Genomic DNA, 11,063 nt, shown 5'->3' on the forward strand with positions numbered 1-11,063 from the left:
GGCGGCCGCTCCAGATCGACCAGTGAAAAACGCCATAACATAAAGCATACTCGTAGGAGGCTTCAAGCAGCCCTGTTAGCAGTGCAGCAGGTGTGCTTAAAAGTAATTGAAGACGTTCAGCAATCGTGACTGCCTAAGCAACCTATGTAAGCAACCTTTCGAAAGAGCGAGAGTGTTCGCAAGTGCATGTCGTTTGCGAGAAAAGTCTCGCGTTCGCACCGAGCAGGCGTCGTAGCAGACGACACTTGTAGCATTCCTCTAGAGGACTCAACATTTTCTCACAATACAAAATTTTTATTTCCATAAATGATTTATGAGTATTTTTACATAAGTACTATCGGCCAAAAAAGTAAACGGACCACGGCACCGCTGGCCGGAGCGGCTGCGGGGCCGCACCGGGGCGCTGCTATCTCGCTCCGCGCGCTGACGGCGAGAGTGCCCCGAGTGACGCCAGACTTCGCCCTCTCTCTCTTACGGATCCTTGTCACGCTTGATAAATTTCTAGTGCACCGTTCGGTTGCTCTGCTGCTGACGGTCGCGACGAAGGGGACTGTGCATCGCCGGTAGTTTAGCACATGGCGCTGTCGAACAGTAGTGGACGGCCGCGGGGCGTCAAACCGCGCCACTGAGAAGGAACGAAGACTCGTTCTTAATGTTGTTTTGCTTATATTCACCATACCTCTCCTATGAGTGCATTTCGCTGGCGTCCACCGCTGCTCGATTTTAGACAACACAACGAAAGCAGCCGCAGCGGCGGCTACGGTGACGCGCGCTTGCAGGTGCCAAGCTTTACTGCCGGCGCGGGTTCTCTGTCGATATTACTTTTCCGGCATTGTCTCCAGCAGTGGGTTTATTAACTATAGCAGTGCGCCTCTTCACACTGCTTTAATTCGCTACTACAATACACAGTCCGTTATGAAACTTTCTTTACAAAAGTACCGTCAGAAAGAGATGATTGGAAAGACTAATCGGAAAGACAAGTCGCTCGTGAAAGTTTATTCACGGAAGAAAATAAAAATTGGGGTTCCATGCGTTGAAGAGGTCCTCAATGGGATGAAAATTCGCCGTCGACTGCGATGACTTGGCCTACTCGCCTTGGCATCGAGTCATAGAGCGCGGCCACTAGCTCCGGACGTCCACGTAGTGCTTCCCACTCTTCCTTCACGGCATGCCAAAGCTGATCCGCTGTGCCACCACACAGGCGCCGTGAGGCAAGTCTTCTTCAACATTGCCCAAATGTTCTCGACGGGGTTAAGATCAGCCCCGTTAGGCGGCCACGGAAGCTGACGCACGGCGTAGCTCTCCAGAAGTGCACTCACAGCGCGGGCTTTGTGCACAGGGCTGCGGTCGTGCTGGAACATGTAGCACCCGTCCCGGAATGGCCCGTCCAGAATGTATGGAATCAAGTGCTTGACGAGGAGTTCGCAGTACTTCGACCCAGTGAACGAGCCCTCAATCCGCACGAGTGGGCCAAGGCCGTCCTTACTGATGGCGCCCCAAACACTAACCGAGCAGCGGCCGCTGCTGAGCACGCTGTGGATGTGGCCGGGGTCATATCAGGGCATATGAGAGAGCAGTCATTAACATATGTCGGGTACAAAACTTAACGCGCAGCCACCTCACTCTGCTGTAGAAAAGAAAATAATGAAGGCTTAAATCATACCCTGTCTAACATTCAGCTCGCTGATATGCAATGACGCAAAAGAAACACTTCGTAGTCAATACTGCGCCTACGTGTAGTCATGCAGTAAGACGAGAAATGAGGCTGTACAGCATTCTTAAGGCTAGTATGCGTTGCAAACAATCCCTATTTTTTAGCACTGACTAGCTATGCAAACTTTACCCGCAACTTCCCTCAGCTGCAAGGATGACAGGTCGTACCTGCTGCTCAACGAACGCCACAGACGCTGCTGTTGGTCCCAGCGTGTGCTGAACGTTGACTCATCCGTGAAGATGACTTCCGCCACTCCTCTGCAGTCCATTGCTCGAACGCTCGGGCAAAATTCAGTCGCTCTTCCCTCTGCTTCGTCGTCAGGTGCGGCTTCTGAGCGGCAACGCAGTTCATGAGACCTGCCTCTCGCAGTCTGCTCCTGATAGTCTCGCTACAGCAACTGAGGTCCAGTGCGTCGCGAATTTCCCTGGCGTTCAGAAAGGGGTCAACAACAGCGGCAGCAACTATCTGTTGGTCCTCTTCCAACGTTGTAAGCCTTGGCCGCCCACTGCGCTGAGCATCAGCAATTCTGCCGTATGCATCCCTATAGGCTTGAATAATGCGGTTCACCGATGCTCTGCTCCTCCTAGTGCGGCGGCAGATTTCGCGCTGAGGGACACGTTCTATGCTAAGCCGCACGATGCGCCTTCTCTCCTCGATCGGCACCCGGGATGGCATTTTTGCGACGAAACGAATGCGACCATTCTCGTTTTTAAACATTTCCTAGTCTTCAAAGATGGGCGCAGCCAAGGCTGCCGCATCCTCTCCGGCCCCTTCTAGCGCTGGCAACAGCCGGTGTAGCAGTGTCCAATGGCTGGACACAACCATATCTGGATAGCAGCGCGCACTACAAAGCGCGTCGCCGACACCGTTCCAGAGAATAAAAAGGAAATATTGAACGCCGGTGTCCTATTGGCCCCTTTGCTGTGGCACCGCGGATCAGCTGCATCATACCGCGAAAGAAGGGTGGGAAGCACTACGCGGACGTCCGGAGCTAGTGGCCGCGCTCTATGACTCGATGCCAAGGCGAGTAGGCCAAGTAATCGCGGACGACGGCGAATTTTCATCCCATTGAGGACCTCTTCAACGCATGGAACCCCAATTTTTATTTTCTTCCGTGAATAAACTTTCACGAGCGACTTGTCTTTCCGATTAGTCTTTCCAATCATCTCTTTCTGGCGGTACTTTTGTAAAGAAAGTTTCATAACGGACTGTGTATTGTAGTAGCGAATTAAAGCAGTGTGAAGAGGCGCACTGCTATAGTTAATAAACCCACTGCTGGAGACAATGCCGTAAAAGTAATATCGACATGCAGAGAACCCGCGCCGGCAGTAAAGCTTGGCACCTGCAAGCGCGCGTCACCGTAGCCGCCGCTGCGGCTGCTTTCGTTGTGTTAGGTCTCCTCGATTTGGCTGCACTTTTTGCACTAGTTCAGAAAAGTGTCGTGCCAGTGCAGCGCCAGTTCTTCAAGTGTAAGCGTAGCGCGACACTAGCGCTCTCAGTGCAGCGGTCAAATGGAGGACAAAAGTGCAAGAACGTACAGGCCTTCGTCTGCTGCGACTGGGCGGCTGTGGCTTTTCTTTTGTTGGTGTGTGCCGCTAGCTTAAACGTGTGCGCAATGGCCTTTTTGGTCCTGTGGAAAGAATTTATGTATTAGTACCTAGAAATTAGTTCAACTTCGGCATCATTATTCAGAAAGCATGACCGAGCGCGGTTTCCACACATTTCTGAATCATATATGGCACAACGTTTCAAACGACTTTTTTAACGTCGAGGTAGTGGTAAGCTCGTGAAAATTAATACAAACGACTGTGACCTGAGGGAAAATCCCGGCCTTCAGTGCACTTAGCAGCAGCTGAACCCGGAAAGCGCCCTTAACAAGATGCTGCGTACACATCCTGAAGAAAACTGGCGTCCGTGCTGCGTTACTAATAACAGGCGCCGTCGATGCCTTCTACCAACACCCGCATGGCCACGGAGGCGCATGTGTCGTCTGCTATCAAAAGCCTTGCACTACGTGCACGAGAAAAGAACTTGCGGGTTGTCTAAAATCGAGCAGCGGTGGACGCCAGCGAAATGCACTCATATGAGAGGTATGGTGAATATAAGCAAAACAACATTAAGAACGAGTCTTCGTTCCTTCTCAGTGGCGCGGTTTGACGCCCCGCGGCCGTCCACTACTGTTCGACAGCGCCATGTGCTAAACTACCGGCGATGCACAGTCCCCTTCGTCGCGACCGTCAGCAGCAGAGCAACCGAACGGTGCACTAGAAATTTATCAAGCGTGAGAAGGATCCGTAAGAGAGAGAGGGCGAAGTCTGGCGTCACTCGGGGCACTCTCGCCGTCAGCGCGCGGAGCGAGATAGCAGCGCTCCGGTGCGGCCCCGCAGCCGCTCCTGCCAGCGGTGCCGTGGTCCGTTTACTTTTTTGGCTGATAGTACATGCAGGGTCGTTATTGCTGTTGTAAAAATAAATAAATAATTATTCTTTGGCTTTAAATTGGGAACATAATCGCACAAGAAAGCATACACAGGTGTGTCCTGGTAGTAAACCATGCTTCCATATCATAGTCATACAATGTTTATGTAGCGTGGTTTACATTATATAACGTACTGCAGAAATAGAATTATATTTTGGCGGTAACTGGTGACACGCGCGTGGTAGAAGCCATAGAGTTTCCTACAAAATTACTAGAGGGAACTCTGGCGCTGCAGTCGTTGTCCTACCAGCGTGCGTCTAATTGTCGTACAAAAATCCCTCACGTGACCTGATCCTAGGTGCCTAGGGACAGGATCGTTTAGGGACTTTTGAGAAGGCATGATGGTGGCGCCGAGCGACGCCGTGGCGCGTTCGTTCTCGGCGTGATCGTTCACCGGCTCGCGCGGACCGCGCGTTGTTCAACGTTGCTTATGTGATTGTGCTTGCGTTGCTTGTGTGTTGGTTGTACGTACTTAGCGGGAAAGCCGCGAGTAGTGGTGATGCGACAGTGCGGCTTTCGCCATCTGTGCTTTCGCCTCGGTGACCTCTGGCAGTACAGAATCTGCGTTGTGTGACCCGTGCTTCCTTGACAATTGAAATGTCGAAGTGGCCTAGCGCCTCGGCAGCGAAGTTCTGCGAACCGCGATGCCGTGGCGTGCGTTGAATCTCCGGCCCACGCCGACCGCTGGTCGTGTGTCTCCGCAGTGGGATCAGTACTTGTTGGCTAAAAGTCGCGCAGTAGTAGTGGTGTGGCATGTCGGCTTTAATACCCCTGCCACACGGGCACAGAAAATGACATTAACTTCCTAATGCCTTAATATTTAATGTCATTTGCGTGGTGCCACACGAGCAAATCAAATGTCATTCGCCTTAATGCCATTTGTTATTTAATGCGTTCGCCAGAACTCATTCGACTGAAAAATGCGTACTCTCCACGCCATAGCTTCGCAAGCCACGGCGTCGAGAGTACGCATTTCTTAGTGTAAGTAACGTATTTGAAACGTTCACACCTGTAAGAAAACATTTATACATAGCTTTCAAGTACAATCAGCACTTTTACGAGAAGAAACCTTTTGATTTATTGTAAGCAATCTTTGAGAACACAAGGATCGTTGCAGTTAGCGAAGCTGCATAAAGGGTTGGCAACCTGTGAAGCAAACGAAAGTCACGTGAGGATGGGTTGTTTTTGTTGTGGCACGGTGGCCTCACGTGGCCTTTCGTCGTTCGCACGCCGTTCACGTGCAGTCATCTGTGCACTCTGTGTTCACGGACTCCACGTGATAAAATAAAATGGAACGTCCCGTTTCCCGCGCCGCTTGGACTGACGAGGAAACAGATGTACTAATAAGGCTGTGGGAGGAGAACCTGGGCGGTCTTCGCGGCCAAAAGAGAAATGGAAAAATATATCAAGCAATTACAACCGCGTTGGCGAGCTGCGGAATTGTGAAGACGCGAGCGCAAGTCCATTCTAAAATGGAAAACCTGCGGAACAAATACAGGTATGTGTCTTGTTCTTCCACGCTTATGTAGCAATGAGAGTTGCGTCGTGCACGAGGCACAGGTGTGTGTGCGTCTATGCGAGGAGGATGTAGCCTGTTCCGGGGATGTTCGATGAAATGTGGTGCATTCAGGGAAACACAGTAAATATTTCGGAAAGCCCGTACACGCCTACACGGCGGATATGAAATACTACCAAATATGTTCTTAGAGCAACAACGAATTCGGACTTGTGTTCGGAGTGTTCTGAAGCAGCGAAATGAAAACAGTGCTCGTCTATTATGTGGGCAACAGTAGTGCAGTTATGTTCCCGTCAGCGCAATGGGTTTCGGTAACGCGCATGTAATGCAAGCGACCTAGTCACGAAACTTTTGTAGTGTGCCGTCCGCTGTTTTCAATAAATAGTTCGAAAGCGTCAGCGCCCATATAATGCCCTATGACAGCTAAAATTTTGCAATGTCAGTGTGCACATGCATGTTTTATGGCTTCTGTCATTTTTTATGAATGTCTTTTTCATTTTTTTACATACTAGATGGCACACGAAGAACCGAACGACAGGTTCCGGAGCCGTTCCATGGAAGTTTTACTGGAAAATTCACAAGTTCTTAGGAACATTGCCTGCTAATGATGCCAGTCTTGCAGTGGAAAGCAGCTGTGGAGAGCTCACAGTCTCCGAAGTAAGCATGCACGGATCTTTCAACACCCTAGGTTGAATTGTATCGAACTGTTCAAAGTGTCAGCTGGGTTCTTACGACCATAAAGTATACATTCAGTATCTGTGATTGGATCTCTTCATGTCAGCAATGCTTTTGCAACCTTTTACAGATTGTTCGAAGCATGGAAACGGGGGAGCCATGTGAGGAGCCATGCGAGTTATGGACATACAACACTCCATCAGACAGCCTGGAACCGCCAGGGAATGACGAAAACAACCCACCATCATGCATTCTCTATGAGGCAGTGCCAACAGCGATGGATGATAGGGTTGCCCAGCATTCCACAGACCAGACATGCTCCAACCAGCCCACCCCCAGCCGCTGTACCCCTCCCAGATCTGCTGCAGGCCAAAAAAAAAGATGCAGGGACGGCGTGCTGGGGGAAGTTGTCCAGGAACAAAAGAAGTTTCGGACAAGCTGGTACGACTTGAAAATGCAGGAGCTTGAACTCTATAAAAAGCAGCTCAAGTTGCAAGAAGAAGCAGCAAAGCGGGACACGCAACTTATTGATGTGTTGAAGGATTTTTTTTCCCGTTAAAATATTCTCTGTGTGTGTGCTTTGTTTTTTATTTCAATACCTCCACGGCCCGAAGGTGTTGCAGAAAATGTTCATTATTAGAAGGTCAATAAAGTTCATAGTTAAAGCCACTGAATTTTGTTTATTTCACTTGTCAGTCATGGCCTCTCACAATGAAGCAGTACATTCAATAGTCGCATGACCCAGAATGAAAGACAATGCAAATGTTACATGCACTGAAATTGACATGTTCAAAAATAAAACATCAGTACAGGAGTTCACACCTTCCTATAAGAATATGTGGTTTCATAATTGCCTACAACAAGCTCTTGTGCATACAAGTTCTGCAATTGCGAGGTATGCACAGTGGTGGCTGAAATCTAATTACAGCCAAAAAGGAATGGAAGTTTGCCCGACAGCCTTGCCAAAGTATTCTGCACAAAACAGGAAATGCTTTATTTGCTTTTACAACAAAGGAGGCCACAACAAGATACTGTGTCCATGTACAACGTAGTGGAAGCAATGGTATGACCTGACCACTTCGTTAAAATAGAACCAGTCGAGTACAGACTTTTAAATCTGTTAAAAGACATGTTTTTTGCAGCAATTGAACACGCATAAAAGCAAGACGGATAAAGACAACACGGGTGGCACTTCCAACAGTGGTCAAACAATCTAGTTTGATTTATAGAGCACAATAGATTCATCGCTAATGCAATTTGTACCTTTCTTTTTTATATAGTAAGCTTCCATCAGCTCACATGCTGTTTGAACTCTACTTCTGCCGGGAATCATAATCTCAGGAAACAGTGGTTTGCACATGCAGGCCTTGCAGTGCGCAGGCAAATGTACAAACCACTGTTTTCTGAGATTAGGATTCTTGGCAGAAGTAGATTTCAAACAGCATGTGAGCTGATGGCAAATGTGCCACGCCATCTTTCATTAGATTTAGTTTGTGTGCCGTGGCTCGTTCATTTGTGCAGCGTCCAGTCTGTCCTATATAGGACTAGCCGCACTCAAAAGGAATTTCATACATTACGCCTGTAGCGCATCTCTCGTAGGACGTGCTATGCTTCTTGCCACAGCCTTGCTTCTTGCCACAGCCTTGCAAACAGGTCTCCTCGTGTGTGATTTTCGAACAGAGCCGACCCAGTTTGATGGGGGCAGAAAAGGCAATGGGTACGCCATACCTGCCTGCCACCTTCTTGAGGTTATAACCTCAACATAACATCACTAAGGAATCTAAGGAACATAAGGAATCACTGCAGGTCTTGCGGCTCTGGCTCTTTCTTTCTCCCTTGTGGCGCTGGTACCTTTAACCTTCCGTAAAAGGCTTTCGGTGACTGAGGTCACCAACGAGTCAGGGAACCGTGCCTCTTTCAGTCGCTTAATCTGATTATTGAACGAGGCCTGCATCGTGTGTGTACACGATTTTTCGACACGTTAAAGAACCCCAGGTGGTCAAAATTTCCGGAGTCCTCCACTACGGCGTGCCTCATAATCAGAAAGTGGTTTTGGCATGTAAAACCCCAAATATTATTATTATATTATATGATTTTTAGAGGGCAGACTCCAGGCAGAGCATAGCAATTCCACGCTTGACAATTTTGGAATGGCATGAATTATACAGCAGCAACCCTTTCTTGGCACGTGGGAAATATTGCCAACAAGCTTGCCCGTCATGAAAGGTTAATCTTAAATCTAAATATTGCAGGGTGTTACACTGTGGCACTTCATGCGTAAACGAAAGCCTTTTACCACTGTCCATAAAAATGTTTAAAATATCATCGCAGCGCTTCAATGAGCCTTGTCTGTTAAAAAGGATTAAAAAGTCGTCCATGTATCTAAAAACATTTAAGATGTTTAAAGTGCTGTCCCGTCTCAAAGCCTCTTCGAGCAGGCGGTCAACACTAGATAAGAATATGTTGCACCGCAGCGGCACAATACACGAACCAATGCGTGTGTGTTCAATTGCGGCAAAAAACGTCTTAGCAAGCACCAACTAGGTCAACAAGCAGTTCTGTTTCAAATCTGTGTTTGTACATCTAAGGAAATTTAAGAAAAAGCAATAAAAATGTGCTATAAATGGCTGCCTATGTAGATACAAGTCAAGTGTCCTAAAAGCCGGTCTAGCCTAGATGGGCGGGCTGCTGGCTTTTTGAAAAAAAGTGCTTTGCCAGTGCCACCCTTACAGCTTGGCCATTACTGGCACATGATTCCGAGCTGTGAGAAGGCTGTTCATGGGTGGCATCCCACATAGCTACTTCTTGCTCCCACTGCTGTTCTACTCTTTCTTTAAAATTCTCACATACATTGTGCAAAACACAACACGCCCTTATAACCAATCTGGCAGTATCGAGACTGCACTCCATGCGCTTCATTACAAAGCGAAATCTGGCTTTCATTCGGCCAAAAGCATTTTCTACAATTCTTCTTGATTTTGACAAGTTGTAATTAAATGCATATTCAGGTGTGTTGGGCAATGCATTTGCGTATGGCTTCTGAAGGTTACACGTGAGGGAAAACGCTTGATCACATAAAATAATAGGCGGTACATGAACACCTTCGATGGCAGCTGTCGGATGTTGAAACGAATCGCTTTCAACTAGCTTCCGAAGCGCCGACCTGCCATAAACAAATGCATCATGGCAACGCCCAGGAGAGCCGACATTGGTATAGCAAAATCTGTAACGGTGGTCGACCACTGCCAGCAGGATCATACTGTACCTGCAGGAAGAACAAAATGAATGTTCAAACAGCGATCAAATGCAAAAAAATTCCAAGCATTCGAAAATATGTTCGCACTTCAAAGAAACCAAATTCTACATAGTCAAGAAACTATGCAATAGTAAACAACCGCTGAGAGAAGTTATTGCTTTAAAAGTATGAGGGCATAGTCTAAAAAATCTCAACTCACCACCCCTTGTAGTTGTGGTAATCTGAAGCATGTTCTTTCGGTGGTGACACCGGGAAATGACACCCGTCAAGCGCACCAACGCCTTGTGGGAACTCAGTCATAGCAAAAAACTCCCTCATGTGGTCTTCAATATCTGCGGGTGCAGGCATCTTGATCCAGGCTTCCTCGAGGTTTCGCAGAACAGCTGCGCAAAACTCCTTATAGATTTTGTTCACTGTAGAACGGCCAAGAGAAAACAACTCTGAAATCGTTCTGTCTTCCGCAGTTGAACACAAGCGGTAGAGCGCGACGGCGACTCTCTTTTCCACAGAAATGGCCTCGGTCATCACAGTATCTGCACGTTGCAGGTCACTGCGACAAGACTCCACGATGTATCTGAACGTGGCTGGAGAAACGCGAAAACACTTCTTGAAGTGCGCTTCTCCCAACTTAGGTAAGGTGTCCTCAAACCACCGCTGGCTGCGAGGAAAGCGCCATCGAGCTCTGGCTGTTCCGCTCAAAATGGTAGCGACGGCAACCACGTTGAAGGTGTTCGAAAACATCTGAAGCTCTACGTCGCGGATCTGACGTCTTAGAGCTTCTCTTTGCTCTTGGAGCCTGCGATGTTCTGCGCGATGTTTCGCGCGGAGACATATCAACGCAGCTGTCAGAAGTTGTGCTCGACGAACTTCCTCAGGTCGGCGTTGCAACGGTCTCACTGCGGCAGGCGCCATTTTGTCTCTGGGCTTCGGATTTGACATACATTGGCCACAGTTGCTATGGCCGATTCTAAAAGACAGCAAGAAACTCAAACTAACTGTGCCATAGTATGCTTAGTTTTATATTTCACTGTTTATTACGGCAGTTTAACCTTGTAAATGCATATCTATTTTTTAAATTTATACCCTAATATTGCGCACTTCAGAAGACGCTGTCATCGACATCATTGGGTCAAATGTCATTAAATTTGGTCGTGTGGCAGCTCTGCCGAAAAAAATGTCATTCGGGAACTTAAGGCCTTAACTCCTGAATGCCATTTTATGTGCCCGTGTGGCACGGGTATAAGTCTCGGTGAACTCTGGTGGTGTGAGATCCGTATTTCTGAAGAATTCATTGGTGCTGACGATTGAAATATTCAAGTGGCGTAGCGCCACGGCAATGCAATTTGCGAACCGGCGCTGTGCAGCAGCGTCGTCGTGTTCGCCCCTTTTCGGCAGCGTCATCACATCGCACATGCACTTTTACTTG

The 11,063-nt window shown here is 48.2% G+C and overlaps 2 protein-coding genes across 2 annotated transcripts; one reads left to right on the forward strand and one right to left on the reverse strand.

Annotated features, from left to right (window-relative positions):
• Window positions 1-5,243: 5,243 nt before the first annotated feature.
• LOC142573250 (uncharacterized) lies at window positions 5,244-7,070 on the forward strand. Its single transcript, XM_075682856.1, has 3 exons — window positions 5,244-5,688; window positions 6,219-6,363; window positions 6,512-7,070. Exons 1-3 carry the CDS (start codon window positions 5,480-5,482, stop codon window positions 6,938-6,940), a joined length of 783 nt encoding a protein of 260 aa, XP_075538971.1. The 5' UTR covers window positions 5,244-5,479; the 3' UTR covers window positions 6,941-7,070.
• Window positions 7,042-10,851, reverse strand: LOC142573249 (uncharacterized). Its single transcript, XM_075682855.1, has 2 exons — window positions 9,837-10,851; window positions 7,042-9,646 (listed from the first exon to the last, which is right to left on the reverse strand). Exons 1-2 carry the CDS (start codon window positions 10,574-10,576, stop codon window positions 9,049-9,051), a joined length of 1,338 nt encoding a protein of 445 aa, XP_075538970.1. The 5' UTR covers window positions 10,577-10,851; the 3' UTR covers window positions 7,042-9,048.
• Window positions 10,852-11,063: the final 212 nt, after the last annotated feature.

Source organism: Dermacentor variabilis, chromosome 2, assembly GCF_050947875.1.
Source record: "Dermacentor variabilis isolate Ectoservices chromosome 2, ASM5094787v1, whole genome shotgun sequence".
Taxonomy (NCBI): domain Eukaryota; kingdom Metazoa; phylum Arthropoda; class Arachnida; order Ixodida; family Ixodidae; genus Dermacentor; species Dermacentor variabilis.